Source organism: Macrotis lagotis, chromosome 2 (genome assembly GCF_037893015.1).
Source record: "Macrotis lagotis isolate mMagLag1 chromosome 2, bilby.v1.9.chrom.fasta, whole genome shotgun sequence".
NCBI classification, from domain to species: Eukaryota; Metazoa; Chordata; class Mammalia; order Peramelemorphia; family Peramelidae; genus Macrotis; species Macrotis lagotis.
This window is the reverse complement of record NC_133659.1, coordinates 247,418,490-247,438,843: the sequence shown is the minus strand read 5'-3', so window position 1 is coordinate 247,438,843 and position 20,354 is coordinate 247,418,490. Positions and strand designations below refer to the sequence as shown.

Genomic DNA, 20,354 nt, shown 5'->3' with positions numbered 1-20,354 from the left:
AAAATATAATTTGCCCTGATTAAATGAAGGAACAGAGATGAAATACCTAAACAACCCTATCTTAGAAAAAGAAATGCAACAAGCCATCACTGAACTCCCTAAGGGCCTGATGGATTCACAAGGGAATTCTACCAAAACATTTAAGGAACAATTGGTTCCAAATCTATATAAAATCTTTGGAAAAATAGGGAAAGATGGAACTCTACCTAACTCTTTCTATGAAACCAATATGGTGCTGATACCTAAACCAGGAAGAGTTAAAAACAGAGAAAGAAAATTTTAGACATATCTCCCCAATGAGTATAGATGCAAAAATCTTAAATAAAATGTTAGCAAAATGATTACAAAAAGTTATCACTGGGATAATGCATTATGATCAAGTAGGATTTATCGCACTAATGCTGGGTTGGTTCAATATTAGGAAAATTTTTAATATAATCAGTTATACCAAACACAACCCTATCAGAAATTATTTGATCATATCGATAGATGTTGAAAAAGCTTTTGACAAAATACAGCATCCATTCCTACTAAAACACTACAGAGTATAAGAATAAATGGACTGTTCCTCAAAATAATTAACAGTAACTATCTGAAACCATCAACAAACATTATATTCAATGGGGAGAGGCTAGAGCCATTCCTAATAAGATCGGGGAGAAACAAGGAAACCCACTATCACCACTACTATTCAGTATCATATTAGAATTGTTAGCTTAAGCAATTAGAGAAGAAAAAGAAATTGAAGAAATTAGAATTGGGAAGGAAGAGACAAAACTCTCACTCTTTGCACATGACATGATGGTCTATCTAGAGAATCCCAAGAAATCATCCAAAACACTACTGGAAACAATTAGCAATTTTAGCAAAGTTGCAGGTTATAAAATACACCCTCATAAATCCTCAACTTTTGTGTATGTATATATATATATATATATATATATATATATATATATATATATATATATATATATGTCTAGCAAGATACAGCAGGAAAAGCTAGAAAGAGAAATCCCATTCTATGCAATCTCAGACAATATAAAATACCTGGGAGTCTCTTTGCCAAGACAGACTCAGAAACTTTTTGAAAACAATTACATAACACTTCTCACACAAATTAAATCAGATTTAAATAACTGGGCAAATATCAACTGCTCATGGATACGTAGAGCTAATAGAATAAAAATGACAATTCTACCAAAACTAAACTACCTGTTTAGTGCCCTACCAATCAAATTTCCAAAAAATTACTTTAATGAATTAGGAAAAATTGTAAGTAAATTCATATGGAGAAATATAAAGTCAAGAATTTCCAGTAACTTAATGAAAAAAAGGACAAAAGAAGAGGGCTTATCCCTACCTGATCTAAAATTATATCAAAAAGCATCAGTTATCAAAACTGTTTTGTATTGGCTAAGAAATACAGTGGTGGACCAGCATAATAGACTAGGTGCATTAGCAGGAAACAATTATAGTTTGATAAACCCAAAGACTCCAGCTATTGGGATAAAACCTCTCTCTTTGATAAAAACTGCTAGGAAAATTGGAAGTTAGTATGGAAGAAACTTGGATTAGACCAAGACCTGACACCCTTTACCAAGATAATATCCAAATGGTTACAAGATTTAGACATAAAAAAAAACAATACTATAAGCAATTTAGAAGATCAAGGACTAGTTTACCTGTCAGACCTTTGGAAAGGGGACCAGTTTATGAGTAAGCAAGAGATGGAGAACATCACCAAAAACAATCTAGATGATTTCAATTACATTAAATTAAAAAAAGTTTTTACACAGATAAAACCACTTTAACCAATATCAAAAAAATGTAGTAAATTGGGAAACAATCTTTACAACTAATGATTCTGAAAAGGGAATCATTTCTAAAATATACAGAGAACTAAGTCATATTTTTAAAATAAAGCCATTCCCTAATTGACAAATGGTCAAAGGATATTCAAGGCAATTTGCAGATGAGGAGATCAAAGCAATCCATAGCCATATGAAAAATTGCTCTAAATCATTAATTATTAGAGAAATGCAAATTAAAGCTTCTCTGAGGTACCACCTCACACCTCTCAGACTGGACAATATGACCAGAAAGGACACTGATCAATGTTGGAAGGGATGTGGGAAATCTGGGACACTGATGCATTGTTGGTAGAGCTGTGAACTCATCCCACATTTCTGTAAAGCAATTTGGAATTATATATATAAATTATATACATATATATATATATATATATATATATAAATTATATATATCTCCAAATGGACGTACATATTGAGTAAGTTTTATATCTATATTTTATTGTATTTTTGGTAATTTCCCTACTACATTGTATTCTGATTCCGACTGCTCGTGTTATGTTTAAGATATCTGCCTTGTTGCTATACTGCATGACCTTCACTGAGCACTGAATGTGATGCTGGGATGACATCATCTTGTCTCTGTGAACATAGGCACCATGATCATCTTAATGTTTTTTTTTTAAATTCTGATTATATGGTAGATTCATTAGTAATTTTGGATCTCAATTCCCAAGGAGTCTTTTGTTTTTCTCTCTCATTGGATTTCCCCAAGCACCTTCAGCAGACTGAGCAAATAAATTTTAAGAGGGAAAACACATATCCTTGCTCAGATGTGTCAGTTCTTTTCTTCAGCAGTTCACAATCTCATCTAAACATTGCTTTTCCTTTCCAGGGCACAAGATTTCTTTAGCTGAGGGGAAAGATTTCTGATATTTAACATGAGACCAGGTCCCTGATTCCAAAATACTTTATAATTATGGAAGGATGGTCTAGAAACACTAAATGTTCTGTGACATAAGAATACAAAGCTGGCTGTATATGTAATGTTCTAGGGATCAGAAAAAAATAGAATTACTAATTTTGAATTAAATCTATAACAAACATTAAATATCATCCAATCCTCTTTCCTTATTTAGAGATGAGCAAATTAAGACTTAGGGAGATCCTTGTTCCAGAAATCACAATTAACAATTGGAATTCAAGTGTAGATGTGATTTCTAGTAGCTCAATGCAAATGTCCTGATAACCTCAGTTCATAGACCATTCCAAGGGATGTCATAACCTAGGAACAAGCTTCAGTATGATCTTGTCACCTGCCTTTTCTACTGTCAATCTTTGAGCCATCTTGGGAATTCTTTGGGATTATTAAGGCCATTGATGTTATCTGTGAAGCATTGTCAGAAAAGTAAGTATGTAAAGATTTTTTACATCACTTATTTTCCCTTTTTTTCCTCCATGAAGATTATATTTCCTTAACTATGTCCTCTACAAAGATAGAGTGGGAAAGCTTACCCACTTCAGACATCAAAAACCTAAGAAATTACATGGGATATTTCAGGGATAGAATTAACAATCATTTCTGAGATCACTTCTTTTTTTTTAGAATAACAAGATATTAGAACTTTACACTCTCATTGTAATACATAATTATGAGGTCAACAATGGTGTGCTGACCTAGATTATGTGTGCCCTTCTGTGATTTGCAAGGTGTGGAAAAGTCTCTCTTTGAAAAGATATCATTCACAAGAAGCCCTATGGTACCCACTTAGAGAAATTCTGCAATTGAAGACGACTGCTTTTCATGACAAAAAATTCTTATTTAAAAAACATGCACCCTTGAAAAGATTAATGCTTTAAGATAATGGTTCTTAAGCTATTGCCTATGAATTTTTTTAAAAAATATTTTGATAGTCAATTATACTGACTTCAATATAATTGGTCGTTTTTAAACCCTATGTATTTTTTGTGTACTTAAAATGTCACTCTGAGAAGGAATTCATATGTTTGCTTCACAGTGCAGCCAATGCTTCTGTTTCCTGCTAAACAAAATCAGTTAATTATCCTTGAAACAAGGGATAATTATTCTATTCCATAGAATGATGGACCAATTACAAATTTTCTATCTGAAAAAATCATTTCAAGTAATAGAGACAAAGAAAGAGTCAAATGGACAGAGGCATGGAAAGAGAAAGGGGAAAAAAGCAGAGAAATAAAACTGGCAAGTGATGAGTTAGGATGTTCTCTAGGAAGTTTTTTAGTATTTCATAAAAGTGTTCATTATATATCAATTTATCCTAATTAAGAGAAAGAATAAAATTATCAAGTCAATCACCAGTTTAAACAAAAGTACTTCTTTGAAGAAACCATTATTCAAACCATATAATTAATTCACTTATCAAAGGTTTAAAGACTTTAGAAATAAAGAACATTAGAGATATTCTAGAGAATAAGAAGCCATTTAAGAGACAAAAGGAACTGAGCCTGAAACATGAAGTAACAATAATACAATTTTTAAGAATTTGGATTAGAAAGCTGCTCTTCAGGTTTTTCATGGAGATATTTCCAGACTGGAATCTGACAGGTTCTCTTGCAGGTGGCAGATCTCTGAAGAATGACTCAGTCTCTCGTAATTTTGTCAGAAGAACTTGTTAGAGGACCACAGGCAGGATTTTCTTGAGATCTTGGAGAGAAAGGGAAAAAGTTCAGGTGCCTCAGGTAACTAAAGGAGTTGGAAACATAAATAATAGGGGAAAGTACATGAAAGGGAAATAGGAGGACCCCCCAAAATTCTTCATCTTCTCTGTCATATTGCTTATAACTGACCCTGCTTATTCTCTGAGGGTAGATATTCCTAACTCTTTCCTTGAGGAGGTCTCATAGGAAAAAAAGCCAGGAAATATTCTACACATGAGAAAACATATAAAAGCAAAGTCATGGTATGGGAAGCCTAGGAAGAATACCAATTATCAGGGAATAATCATTAAAATTTGCATAACTCACATTTCAAATGTAAAAAATGTTTTGTTTGCAGCAATTCAGGTAGTTAGGTGTTGCATATATTAGAACTCCTATTCAACATAAAAGGAAGACTGGGTTCTAAGAAGCTGAAAGAGTTCTACCTGATCACATCCCAGTTACAGTCAGGTCATGAAACTGGGTCTCCTGACTCCATATATCCTGTGCTACAGACTCTGGCTAAGGAAAGGAAGGATATGAAACATTTTGGCAAGGGCTGGGTTTGAGAAAGCAAAATATATTAATTCCCAAGTGAAATTGAAGCAATTATTATAGGTGGAAAACTCAAAAATTTGTAAACTCTTTGCTCTCCCTTTTCCCATTGCTCTCCTTATTTTCTCTCCATCCTCTTCCCCAGATCCAAATTCTTCCTCTCTATTTTCTGTGCAGGTTCATCAGAATTCCAAAGTCAGGGATGAGAAATCACACAGGGATTACAATATTCATCCTGCAAGGACTGACAGATGACCCACAGCTGCAGGTGTTGCTTTTTATATTTCTATTTCTCAATTACATGTTGAGCTTAATTGGGAACCTGACTATCATCACCCTCACCTTGATAGATGCCCACCTGAAAACTCCCATGTATTTTTTTCTCAGAAACTTCTCAGTCTTAGAAATCTCACTCACAACTTCTTGTATTCCCAGATACCTCTACAGCATATCAACTGCTGACAATACAATTTCTTTTAGTGCCTGTGCCATGCAACTATTTTCTCTCATCTTTCTTGGTGCAGCAGAGTTCTTCCTTCTGGCCACCATGTCCTATGACCGCTATGTAGCCATCTGCAAACCCCTTCATTACACAACTATCATGAATAGCAAAGTCTGTAACCAGCTTCTGGTGAGTTCTTGGCTGGCTGAGCTGATGATCATCCTCCCACCTCTTAGCTTTGGTCTCCAGTTGGACTTCTGTGATTCCAATGTTATTGATCATTTTGGCTGTGATGCATTTCCTGTGCTAGAGATTTCATGCACAGACACACAATTCATAGAGAAGATAGCTTTGATTGATGCTATATTAACACTCATTATTACATTACTCTTAGTGGTTTTGTCTTATGCTTCTATTGTCAGAACTATTATGAGATTCCCCTCTGCCCAACAAAGGCAAAAGGCCTTTTCCACTTGTTCCTCCCACATGATTGTTGTCTCCATCTCATATGGCAGCTGTATCTTCATGTATGTCAAATCTTCTGGAAATGAAAAAGTGGATTTGAACAAGGCAGTGTCAGTCCTCATGACTTCTGTTGCTCCAGTGATGAACCCCTTTATTTATGCACTAAGGAACAAACAAGTCATACAAGCCTTTAAGGACTCAATAAAAAAGATTGCAATTTTCATAAAGCAGTAAAAGATGCCAAATGGTAAAAGTAAAACTCAGAATGCCAAAAGTTAAAAGAAAAAGAATGCAGAATTCTGAAGCCTTGCATCATTTTCATGCTAATCAGCTTTTATTTTGTCATTGAAGTTTAATCTCAACATAGTTCATTGTCTCATAAAAGAAGAAACATACCCAAATATTCTCAAATGTACAAACACATAATCCACATATGTATGCACATGCATGTATAAATACACACAGAGAAAAACGTTTCATTCCCATCTTGTCAGAATCTTCTTTTTTTGTCAAAATGCTTCTTTCTGGCATCTCACTTACCTCTCCTTCAGTTCCCACTACCCATTCAGCTACTTCCTTAACCCATTGACTGTTCACTGAACCTTCTCAAATAGATGAGAGTGATAGAAAAGGAGTTGTTCTTGCAGGGTTCAAATATGTCCTGCTATTTGTCATTTCTATATCCTTGGCATGTTACCAGAACTGATCTTAGGCACAATATAGTCCAACATTCTCATTTTTTAGATAAGGAAACTAAAACACAGACTATTTTAATGACGTCCAAATTCATGCAAACCAGTAAATAACAGAGCTTTCAAGTCAGGATCTCTGCCTTCAAATACAGTATTTGTCTTCTCTAGATTATGCCACCTCTCACTTTCCAGTACTGGAGCAATAAATTAGTCATTTCTACCATTACCAAGTTTTCAGTTTGTTCCCCTGTGGTTCCTGTCATCATTCCTTTGATTTTTCATACCAAAACATCAACCCCTGGCCTCCACTCCCCTATATATGTTTTCTTATTAGAATGTAACTACCTTCAGATCATAGACTATCCTATTTTATGTTGTTAGTGTATTTTATGTATTTTTCGTGTCCTCATTTCTCAGTAAAGTGCTTGGTTACACAGTATTTAATAAGCGCTTTTTCAATCATTCATTCAATGGAAGTGAATACAGATTGTTTAAAGCTTGTGAAGAGTGAGTTTATCTTCTAGCAATCTGTTTTTCTTCAACTGGAGCCTTAATTATCTACAAAAGAGAATGATGTAGATGGAATAAATGTTCTACAATGAAACTCAAGCACTATATATACAGTGAGGATACATTAGAATCTTTGCTAATAAATGAAGGAGCAAATAAATGATTTCCCTTTTCCTTTCTATAATTTTATATAGTTCTACAAATGTAATAAGATAATGGAAAGTAATTAAAGACACAAAGATGAACAAAGAAGATACAAAACCCTAAGGGGATAAGCAGACAAAATAAGAATTAATAGCTTCAGAAAATTTTCAGAATAAAAAAGCAAATTAAAAATTTCTATATTATTAAAAACATGAAAGATAAAATATTAGGCAAAGAAATTCCATTCAATATAGCCACAAAACAGAATGAAATATTTTGGAAATAGTCTACTAAAGTACAAAATGATCCTTTTAGAATTTTAATTGCAGAGTTTTAAAATTGAACAAAAAACACAACTTGAGACATTGGAAGAATATATAGTGGTCATTAATGGGCCATTTGTAAGTAGTTACAATTACAATGCTGTCAAGTTAACTTACTAATTAAATCTAAACCAATCAAACCACCAAAGAAATATTCTACAGAGCTGAATAAAACTAAAATAAAAAGAAAGTAAACCAACAATATTCATTTGCAGAAACAAATTATCTGGAATGTCAAGGGAAATAAAAAAAATGTTAGAATGAAGGGAAACTAACACTTTTAGACCTCAAATTGTATTTTAAAGCAACAATCCTCAAAATGATGCAGTATTGGTTAAAAGATTGACCACCTAAGCAATGGAAAGTATGAGATGATGAAAAATCAGAAATTATTGAACTCAATAAAAGAGGGTTCAATAAATCTTAAAATAAATATTAACTAGAAAAGAACTTCCTATATGATAAAAATTGCTGAAGAAATTGAAAAGTAATCTGCCAAAATTTAGCTTTGAAAAATATTTTAAAATATATTGCACAATAAAAATTAAAAAGATATATGTGACTTAATTATCAAAAAGTATAAAATAAAAATATTAGGATAAAAGTACCATTTACTTTTCATAACTACTAGATGCAGTACTCAACCAAAGTATAGAATTATTTACAAAAAATGAAATATAATTTTGATTAAATGAAATTGAACCACTTTCATGTAAATAAAATTAGTACATCTAAGATATAAAAAGGAAGCAGTCAAATGGGAGAAAAATCTTTCCATCATTTTTATCATGAGTGTTTCATATTCAATCTAGATAGACAACCAACAAAAATGCACAAAAAGGTCATTCTTCAAAAGGTATGAAGTCATGAAAATCTATTTTCCAATTATAAATAATAATATAAAAAGATGTTCCAAGTCTCTAATAATAAGAGAAATGGCAATCTAAATAGCCCCCACACTCAAAAAAATAGCAAAAAAAGAAAGTATTGAAGGATCTGTGAGAAAAATTGGAACATTGGTTCATTATTGGTGGAGCCAATTATTCAGTAAAGCAAATGAGGATTATACAAATAAAGGGTCTAAAATGTCCAAACTTTTTTTATGAAATATTCCACTGCTAGATAATATGACCAAAAGTCATATTATTAATCCACTGATTAATATAAATGCTCCAAATATACCAGAATATTCACATCATTATTTTTGTCACAGCAAAGACTGGAAAGTTGATGTCCATTAAGTAGAGAATGACTAAACAATGTTTCAATGAATGTAATAAAATATTACCATGTTGTAAAAACTAAAATATATGACAAATATAAGCACATTAAAATCTATATGAGCTGTTATGAAGTGAAGTTCTCTGGGAGGCTAAGGAAGACAGGAAAGGATTTAAAGACATGTCAAAACAAAAGTGATCAATGAAAATTGATTTTTCAAAACAAGAAGTTGCTGGTCATCAACTTGTGACCTGAACAAACTGAATGCAATGCAGCATAATGTTATTACACTGAAAGAAGTGAAAATTACGAAGAGTTCAGAGAAACTAGAGATTTCTCTGAATGTACAAATTCACAAAAGCAAAACCAACATAACTATATATACATTGACAACAACAATGCAAATTAAAGCAACACTAAACATTAGGATTTAGATCAATCCAATAACAAAATGATATTAGACCAGAGTATTCCTTCTTATTCTTGGTATAGAGTTGGTATTCTAAAGATATGGGTGAATAATATAATGCCAGAAAAAGTCAATGCATCATTTTACTACTCAGTATTTAGTGATCCATCTTAGTGCTCAATATTGTACCATACAGAAGGGAGAAAAGTAGTGAGGCAGAACCAGGAAGCAGCCATAAGGAACAAGTAGTCTTCCAACTTCCTCATTTCAAACAGTAATTTGGGTGAATGAGTAAAAGGGAAAATTTGTCTCATTTAGGTGGGAGCCAGAATATATAAGAAATGGTGAAGGAAAACGTTTAAGAAGAAAGCAAGGGGTAGCTAGGTGGTGTAGTCGATAGAGCACCGACCCTGGAGTCAGGAGTACCTAAGTTCAAATCTGGGCTCAGACATTTAATAATGCCTAGTTGTGTGGCCTTGGGCAAGCCACTTAACCCCATTGCTTTGCAAAAAAAAACAAAAACAAAAACAAAAAAACAAAAAAAATTCAAAAAAAAAGAAGAAAGCAAGATTATCAACTAGTGAGCATGAATATGAAGAGTTCACAGTGGAAGGCATGAGTATCTTTAAAGTGTGGCATGGGAGGACTGATGGAAATGGGAATAGGAAATATAATAATGGAAGCCAAAGAATTAGGGTTGAATGATGAAAGCCTGGGGTTCTGAATCACTATGAAAGGAAGGAACCAAATGGGGTAGATGGAGGGAGGACATTTATTAATCATTGAGGAATGAGTTCAGATGGGTTTTCCTTTTTCAGAGTATTGGTCTGGGGTAGAATATTCTCATGGATTTGGACAATTCAGTCAAGGGCACGAATTCTGGGAGTTGTAAGAATGATGTTACTTCTGTTACTCTCAGGTAGAAAACTAGGCTGAATGCTTGATCCATTGAGTTTTCTCTTCTTCCCTGTAAAGGAAGAACACAGGAAATGGAGGCTGGAAACCAGAATAGAAACCTGGTAAAGCATTATCTTTCCTTACATTTATCAGGAGAATGATATGTGGAATGACATAAGAACAAGAAGTCAATTTGGCATGATAAGAATGGTAATTCTCCTCTCTAACAAAGATATCCCAATTAGAAGTTCTCTGTGTTGTTTTTTATTATATTCAGTTTCCTATGACTTCTCTTCTCAGGTTTTACACATGCTTCTCTATCATTAATTTCCTTTTCTGCTGACTTCTTAGCAGATTCTAATGTCTAAAATCAGAGCTCTAGCTAGTCTTTGACTCATGTTTACTATATGAGGTAAAAATAAAATCTTTTCATCAAGTATAAATCCCCAACTGCTTATATAATCTTTTAGTCTTCAAAAGATAACTTTCTAGTAAATAGGAATAATATACAAGAGATAAAGTAATTTCACAGACCTCTATGATCTAGGATACAAAAAAAATCACAAATGGATAATGATTAAATGAAGTAACTGAAGAAAATACTAATCCCCAGTTCCTAACAAATTCATTCAACACACCACACACTATGATTTAGGAGCAGAGATGGACAACTTTCACACACACACACACACACACACACACACACACACCCAGTGCAAAGATTCCCTCATGTGAAGATAGGGAGCCAACAACAATCTGAAGCCAGTTTGGTCCTCTCAGAAGTCATTTGCAAGCAAAGAACATGAACTGCCCTCCATGGGAGAAGGCTATAATAGCTTTGAAATAGTTTAAAATAATATAGCTTTTAATATAGTTTTAAATAATAGTTTTAAAATTTAAAATTTTTAATAAATATGATTATAAAGAAGATATAAGACAATCAAATCATCAAAATAACAAAGGAGAAAAGTGAAATCACAACAAAACCAGAAAAAATAAAAAGAATTAGAACCTATGCTATAAAACACACATACAAAACTTAATACATTCACAGATATGATACACAAACTAACAGAAAAGCAAAAAAAATTGAAACCAAAAAACTAAAGTAGTAAAAGTCAGATAAAGAAAAATTACTAGAGCTGTAAAGGAACTAACAAATTGAAAAATGCTTGGTTCTGATTCACAGAAGTCTATCAAACTTTATAAAAACAATTAGTACCAATATTCCACAAATTATTCTCACAAAGTGAGAAAGTATTCATAATTTTGTGAAACAAATATAATTCTTATATTTGGAACCATGGAAGCATAAAGCATAGGAAAACCATATACCAATATCACTAATGATTATTTCAATTCAAAATATATAAATAAAATATGTCAAACTAGAATTCATCCAAGAAATGATTCTTCATGACAAATTAAATTTATTCTAAGAATACAAGGGATATTTCAACATAAGAAAAACAGTGAACAAGATTAATAAAATAGAAATCATAAAAAATTAGATGGTGAAAATTTTAATATAATTAAAATATCTGAAACAATAGATATTGAGTATGAGATTTCAGCAAAGTTGTCCATTATTCTTTGATATAGTTCTCTAAATACTAGCAATAGCAGTAAGGTAAGAGAATGAAATGAAAGATGTAACATCAAAAGCTAAAATGATGATTTACTGAGACAATATTATGAAATCAGATCAAATACTAATCTAAACAAATAATATCTTCAGGAAATTTGCATGATACAAAATAAATCTTAAAAAAATAAGGGCGGCTAAGTGGTGCAGTGGATAGAGCACCAGCCCTGGAGTCAGGAGTACATGAGTTCAAATCTGACCTCAGACACTTAATAATTACCTAGCTGTGTGGCCTCCGGCAAGCCACTTAACCCCATTGCCTAGCAAAAACAAAAAAAAAAGAATTATCAGCATATCTCTATAATGATAACAACATCCAAAACAATGATTAAAAAGAGGAAAATTACTTTTCACTGCAAAATATACAAAGTATCTGGGAATCAATTTTCAATTGCAAAATTACAAACAGCCTTCTCATCTAATATTAAGCAAAATTTTCATTCTTTTAAACTCTTTCTATAAAAGCTGATTCAACATCACAGGGAATCTCAGGTTTCCAGTAAGGTTCTATTGGTTAGAAAATATATGTCATATCAAATTTCTTAAAGGTAATAGCTCCCAAAATACATGTAACAACTGCACAGGCACAGGGATAATTAATTTTTCTGCAATAGTATGACCTTAATTTGTCCTAATATAACTCTTACTTATAATAAGCCTTCAACTGCTTTCATACTTTATAGGAATAAATGAATGAGAATTGAATATTTTGAATTTTCTTCATATATATTGAAAATAAAATATAAATATTTCTTAAATTTTTTCATCTTGTTAAATATATAACAGCATTCTAAAAGCACAGCAGCTGGGCAGTGCAATGAGTACTCAGCCTATCTTGGAGTCAGGAATACCATCTTCCTGAGTTGAAGCATGGCAGCAGACACTTACTAGCTGCATGACCCTGGACAAGTCATTTAAGCCTGTTTGCCTCAGTTTACTCATCTGTCAAATGACCTGGAGAAGGAAATAGCAAACCAGTCCAATATCATTGCCATGAAAATTCTAGACACAACTGAAACAGTTAAACAAAAATAACTGGTACAATATGTGTATATGCATATTTCTCCTATGGGGAAAGAATAAGCATGTATATCACATAGATCATGTGTCACACACTTTGCTGAGTATATTACAAATATTCTTTCATTTGATCTTTGCATGACTGAGAAGTGAGTGCCCATTAGAACCACATTTACACATGAGGAAATTGAGATAAAGTGAGGTTAAGTGGCTAATAAAGGTCAAATTACCTATATACACAATAAGTGTCTGAGACTGGATTTGAATTCAGATCTTTTTGACTTCAGCCCTGGCTCACTTATGCACAACACCACAAGATACCCCCCAAAATGACTATTTTACCTCAATAGATAATCATCAAGACTTTCCCCCCTCGCATATAAATATAATCATTACTGAAATAAAGAACTCCAGAAGATATGGATATCTAATCAATCAATATAAGAAAAGCAAATAACAATACAAAATGTTTTCATTTCTACTAGTTAATGACATGTGTAACATCAAATGATACATGTACTCAAATCGATGTATTCCTTCATTTTTTGAAATTGTTTACTTATAAACTGTCCTTTTTCAGGAAAGAATCTTTTTTTTCTGAGTTTTTTCCCTTCTTTTAATCATTGCTATACTAGCAACAAACTAATCTATTGAACAACTCTAACTCTGCTGCCCAATAAGTCATTTGTAAATCCACCAGACAAAATATTTTCATGAGGAGAGAATAAATTTAAATTGGGAAATGGATTTAGTATTGCAATAAGATTTTTTTCCCCAGAACATTTATATAGGTCCATGCATGTTTCAAGGTAGCTTATAGTAACATTTACCTTTAAGAATTTAGAAGTATATTAATTTATGCATTTATTTATTATTGATATTAATTCATTATCTATGGTACCATCAACAAAATGAAGTTTCTCTGATCATCTCTTAATTGCATCTATTATTACTATTGATTTGCTTCAGATGATTGCTCTTGCCTTTTTAATTACAATCGAAGCTGAAGAAATAATGTTTTTGTCTTTTTTTCCTCTAACAACTATAAATCCCCCCACAGTATCAAGAGTCACAGTATGGAAAACCTATAAAAGCACATGGACAAGAATCACAGAGTATGATTAGGCATAAATGGAGGATAGACTGCATAAATGGAAGGAATGACTCATGAATGAGATTTTTAAAATGCTTTGTTATTCTTGTGCATCCTTCATTTAAGAAAAGGACCATGACATCAGGAAGGTGATGCCCTGGCATGCAAATGAATTGGATTTAAGTGAAAGAGGACTGTGCAAAGTCACCAACATCACTTTTCTCTTCAGAACCATCTGGGTCCAGTAGCTAGTTATAGTTCAGGATGCCTGGAGATAGCCTTTGGAGACCAGCACCTTTTAAACTAAGGTCTTTAAACATTTAACAGTTTGAATATGGATCCAGTTTAACTGAGGCAACACTAATTCAATGATTAAGCTAGGTAAAAAAGAAATGAGCCAAAGAATGAATTTTTTTAAACTAAATACAAAACAAATCAATCTGGAGAGGGAAAACCTTCAATATTTCTAGCAAAAATGGAAATATAATTTCTCTTTACATTCATTCTGAGACAATTATGTACTTTGGAAGTAAACTTATTGCCCCCAGGAAATTTTATATACATTCTCCCTAGAGTTGAACATTATAATCCCTTAAAATAATAAGAAAGGAAATAGGGAGAAACCAAGGTTCTGATCCATCTTACTGTTTGAGAACTTTGTGATACTGTGACTGTACTTTCATGTCTCTGTGGGCACCAATCAACCCAGTGTTTTTTCTGTCTAGTACTAATTATATGAACCTTAATCCCTGAGTTTTTTGTTTGTGCACTTATTTGATTCTTCAATACCTTTAATAGACTAAGCAGATAAAATGAGAAAAATTCATCTCCATGCCCCAAAATGCCTCATTCTCATTTGAAGACCAAAGAAGCAAGTGCTGTCATTACCCTCCTTATCCTGAATCCTACCTTCCTATCAGCAATATAGCAAGATTTCTGACTTTTGAAATGGAATGCAGTCTCTAATCATAATCAATTTAGAGGCTGTTATGAGAGATATTAACTCACGAATTTTGGGTATCCTGGGAAATGAGAATCAAAAACATAACTGCCTGTTATGTAATGTCCTAGAGTCCAGAGACAGTGTGGATAAAATGTTTATATATGTAAGATCTGTGAATTAAATCTCTAAAGGGAATTCGTAAACATCTAATCCAACATAATTATTTGCAAATGAAGAATATGGAACTCAGGTCAGGTGATTTATCTAACATATACTCAGGTGATTACCAACAGGTAACATTTATCAAATCAAAGTGACCTTCCAATTATAACATACTACTATAATTTGACATCACTCCTTTTGCAATTCTGAGTCACAACAGGGATTTGGAGGTCATTCTGACCACTGATGTAGGTATGACAGCAATTTATTAGCTCATATATTCCATCTTTTGATCTTTTAAGATCATATTGAAATGGCTATTTACTTCATACAAATTTGGAAGTTAAAACTTTTCTTAAAATGTTAAAAATAGTGGGGAAAAAATGAAATATTCTTTAAAAAGAAAAAATGTAAGTTATTTGGATGACAATGGATAGAGAGCACTGACACTGGAGTCAGAAGAAATGATTTTAAATCCAGATGCTAATTGTGTGACCTTAAGCAACTAAGTCACTTAACTTTTCTCACATTTCTCAGTTGTGAAATGGTCTAACATAACTTGCCTCCCAAGAGTGTTTGAAAAAATCAAATAAAATAATATCTGTAAAGTCCTTAGCACATTGCCTTTTATTTAATACTCATTTATTTCCTTCTATCCTACAAAAGCACATAGATTAGACATTCCTGCTTCCAGTTTCCAACATGTTAAAAATTACTAGAGTTATCTCACAGATATATTCAGCCTTTATAGTTGAGTTATCACATCTTATATGGAATAGGAAGAATTTAGAATTTAATACTTTGATTAGATTTGGGTCACAGAACCAGCTGTAGTTACAGAGGATTATGGACTTGCCTATTTTATTTGAGTGATACTTGAAAAATGTACTCCATTTCTCAATGTTTCTTTCAGAAACACCACTATACCACTTCCAAAAAATTCCACAAGTGAAGCTATTTCCTTCTGGTGATAAAAATTTCATTATTTAAAAACATATGCAAAATTTTAAAAAAATTTCTATCTAAAATAATTCCTTTAATCACAATTTACATAAGTAAATAACAAAGAATTTGAGTGATTAAAGAATAGTATATTCTATCAGGATATTTTTAAATAAATCATGAAATATTTAATCACATTTCTGTAGGAAGAAATAATGCCATATTTTTTCCAGGAAAATGGCAATCCATAAATAAATATTACATAAATACATAAAATTACATAAATAAAATTACTTCCTTATAAGAAGTCATTGTTCACACTTAATTTTGAATTCAATTCACAAGGACTTAGGGCTGGAAGGAACCTTTGGAACAACTGATTATAGAGTCCACATTTAACAGATGATAAAACTGAGACCCTAGCAAATGAAATGCCTCATCCAAGATAATTTTTAAGGAATGGAGACTGAATTTGAAACTAGGGCTTCTAATTTCCAGTGTATTTATTTTCCAACATGACAGCTACAGAAACTAGGCTTCTGCAGAATGAACTAATGTCACAAAAAATTCTCACAGAAAGAATTGTACAGGCTATATTTCAGTCAGTAAGTGGAAACTTCAGCAGCACTGGATGACAAAAGGTATTGAAAGCATTTATAGCAGTAGGAGGGAGCCAGGAGATCCTTAAAAATAATATTCTTCTTCTGTACAATATGAACAATAAACAACCTGCTAACCATCTTAAGTAAGATGTCATTGAGGGAGTATATTAGAAAAAGACATTGGGGAAAAATTCATGAATATAGGAGTAAAAATTTAATCATGATTTGGAGACCATACTAGGTGACTACCAATTAGCTTAGTGTAACAGCTATAATAATCATAGCTCATATTTGAGGTTACAAAGCATGTTTTTCTCAAATATCCCTGTACAGTAAGTAGTGCAAGTACTGAAGCCCACATTTTACAGTCAAGGAAACTTAACTTAAAAGAATCACTTATTCAATGTCATGCAACCATGTAACACCTTCAGAATCTAGGTTCAAATTCACATCCCTTGTATGTGCCTAAGGAAAAAAGGAAGTGAAGGGCTTTAAGTGAAAATGCATGAAACAAGAGATTCTGACAAAAGACTTTGAAAGATAAAAATATATTAATTCTAAAAAGTTTCATGAAAATGATCTATCCTGGTAGAACCTAGAATAGTTCATTTTGTTGTGACTAAATCTTTAAGAAAAAAATATTAAATGAGTTACATGCTTTTTCTTTCCTACTAACTTCCATCACTAATCTGATTTTTTTTTCCTCCATCCACATCTTCAGACTGAACCTGTCCCTTTCTATGCTGTGTACAGATCCATCAGAATTCAAAAAGGCAGGAATGAGAAATCACACAAGGACAACATTATTCATCCTGCAGGGACTGACAGATGACCCACAACTACAGATTTTGCTTTTTATCTTTCTATTTCTCAACTACAGGTTAAATATAATTAGGAACCTGATCATCATCATACTCACATTGATGGATGCCCAGATGAAAAACCCCATGTATTTTTTCTCAGAAATTTCTCTTTCTTAGAAGCGTCATTCACAACTTAATGTATTCCCAGTTACCTCTATAGCATATAAAATAGTGACAATACACTTTATTAAAATGCCTGTGTTGTACAACTATTTTTGATCATCTTTCTTGGGGCAACAGAGTTCTTTCTTCTGGCCACAATGTCCTATGATTGCTATGTAGCCATCTGCAAACCCCTGCATTATGCAACTTTCATGAACAGCAAAATCTGAAACCAGTTCCCATTGGTTTCCTGGCTGTCTGGATTAATGATCATCCCCCCATCACTTAGTCTGGTTCTAAACTTGGATTTCTTTGACTTCAATGTCATTGATCATTTTGACGGTGATATATTTCCTCTACTGAAGATTGTATGCTCAGACACAGAATTCATAGAGAGGATGGTTTTAATTTTTGCTGTGTTAATACTCATTATCACCTTAATCTTGGTGATTTTGTCTTATGCCTACATTATCAGGACAGTTCTCTGATTCCCCTCTGTGCAGCAAAGGCAAAAGGCCTTTTTAACCTGTTCCTCTCTCCCACATGAATGGTGTCTGCATCTCCTATGGCAGCTGTATCTTCATGTATATGAAACCTTCTGCAAAGGAAAGAGTGGCTTTGAACAAGGTTGTGTCAGTACTCACAACATCTGTCACCCCAGTGATGAACCCCTTTATTTACACCCTAAAGAATAAGCAAGTCATATAAGCCTTTAAAGATTTAGTTAAAAGAATTACATTTCTCTCAAAGCAGTAAGAGATTTATTGTTTAGCTGCTGTCATGTTTGACTCTTCAGAATCCCAATTACCAGGCCACACCATCATTATCTCTCAAAATCTGTCCAAGCTCATGTTTGTTTCTTCCATTACATTATGATCCATCTCATGCTCTCTTGTTCTGTCTTCAAAATCTTCGAGCAACAATTTTTTTTCTAATGAGCTCTATTTTCTCATTATGTGACCAAAGTATTTATGCTTCAGCTTCAGCATTTATCCTTTCATTTTCTAATCTGAATTAATGTCTGATTATAAATTAATCTCTTTGCAACCTAAGGAATATTCAAAAATCTTCTCCAGCAGCAAAACTTGAAAGCATCCCTTCTGCATGCTTCAGCTTTCCTTGTAGCCCAGGTGTGAAGTGATACTCAGAGTTGTGTTAATTTGCATTTCTCTAATTAATAGTGATTTAGAGCATTTTTTTTATTTAACTATTAATATCATATATTTCTTCATCTGAAAAACACTTATTCATATCCTGTGATCATTTATGAATTGAAGATTTATCATCTTATCAATTTTAGAAATGAGTCCTTTATCAGAAACCCTAGTCTTGAAAATTGTTTTTCTACTTTTCTACATTCCTACTAATCTTCACTGCATTAGTTTTGTTTCTGCAAAACCTTTTTAGTTTGACATAGTCTATGTCTTCTTTGATCAAAAACTTCTCCCCCTTTCTTAGATCTGACAGATAGTTGTTCTCATAATTTGCTTATGGTATATTTAAATCCTGTACCCATTCTGACTTTTTCTTAGTTGAGTGTAATGTGTTGATCTATGCATAGTTCTTGCCAAACTATTTTCCAGTTTTCCCAACAGTTCTTGTTAATTAGTGAATTTTTATCTCAGAAGCTGGTGTCTTTGGATTTATCAAACTGAAGATTACTATAGTCATTGATAACTGTTTCTTTTGTACTTAACCTGTTTCACTTCTCTATTTTTTAACCAGTGCCAGACAGTTTTAATGACTGTCCTTTTATAATTTAGTTTTATACCTAATACATCTAGACTAGTTTCTTTTGCATTTTTTCATTAATTCTCTCAATATTCTTTCCCCTTTTGTTGCTCCAGATTAATTCTGTTACTATTTTTACCAGATCTGTAAAGTGTTCTCTTTTGGCTAGACTTACTTTAAATGGAATTTAACTTTCTATCTATTGCTATTGGACTTTGTTGGTAATACATAAAAATGCTGATGATTTATGTGAGTTTATTTTATATCCTGCTACTTTTGCTGGTAATTGTTTCAAGGAGCATTTTTGATCAAGGTTTTTCTTAAAACAATATTGTTTCCATTGTATTTGATGGTTCTGCTCATTTCATTCTTTATTACTTCATGCAACTCTATGTTTTTATAAGACCACTGATCTCATCATTTTGTATAACACAGAAATATCCCAACATAATCCTTTCTAAAACTTGTTTAGCTATTCCCTATTAAAGGCATCTCCATTATTTTTAGTTATTTGTCACCACAAAGAGAACTGTTAAAATATCATAGAACAGATGTTTTTTTTTTCCTTAATCATCTTTGGAAATAGACCTATTAGTATTATTGCTGGATCAAAGGTTATAGGGTGTTTAATAACTCTTTGGGTATTATTCTATATTGCTCCAAAATGATGAGATCAGTTTGCATTTCTCACTGATTAAAGCCTCTAGCCATCCCAACACGAAAGCCCTGTGAATCAGACCCTCCCCAACTCAAGGTCTTAGCAAAATGGAGAAAGGTCAGTGGAAAGGTGGATCCATAGAAAAATCCTTGTAAGAAAAAGACCCTAAACTCAGAGAGTCCTAGAGCCCCTGAGGAGAATATGATCTGTTCTCCAGCAAAGAAAGATTACCTAGAAGAAATAAGGAAGGAGTTTAAAAATCAACTAGAAAATTTGGGAGAGACAATTAATACTTTGCAACAAGAAAACAAATCCTTAGAAAATACAATTAGTCAAAAACAAAATGAGAATAAATCTCTCACATCATCAAGTGGACAAATACAAAATGAGAATAAATAATTCTCTCAGATCCTCACTCGGGCAAATGCAAAAAAGAAATTAAATCTCTCAA

General features: G+C 32.6%; 1 protein-coding gene and 1 pseudogene across 2 annotated transcripts; both read left to right on the top strand.

Moving 5' to 3' along the window:
• Nucleotides 1-3,039: 3,039 nt before the first annotated feature.
• LOC141511564 (olfactory receptor 6C2-like) lies at nt 3,040-6,180 on the top strand. 2 transcript variants are annotated; one of them, XM_074220699.1, is made up of 2 exons: nt 3,040-3,047; nt 5,226-6,180. In XM_074220699.1, the coding sequence occupies exons 1-2, from the start codon at nt 3,040-3,042 to the stop codon at nt 6,178-6,180; spliced, it is 963 nt and encodes a 320-aa protein (XP_074076800.1). The 2 variants fall into 2 exon arrangements, with proteins under 2 accessions (XP_074076800.1, XP_074076801.1); XM_074220700.1 differs by lacking the exon at nt 3,040-3,047 and having other exon boundaries at nt 5,152-6,180.
• Nucleotides 6,181-17,328: 11,148 nt separating this feature from the next.
• On the top strand, nt 17,329-18,222 carry LOC141511563 (olfactory receptor 6C2-like; annotated as a pseudogene).
• The last annotated feature ends 2,132 nt before the right edge of the window (nt 18,223-20,354 follow it).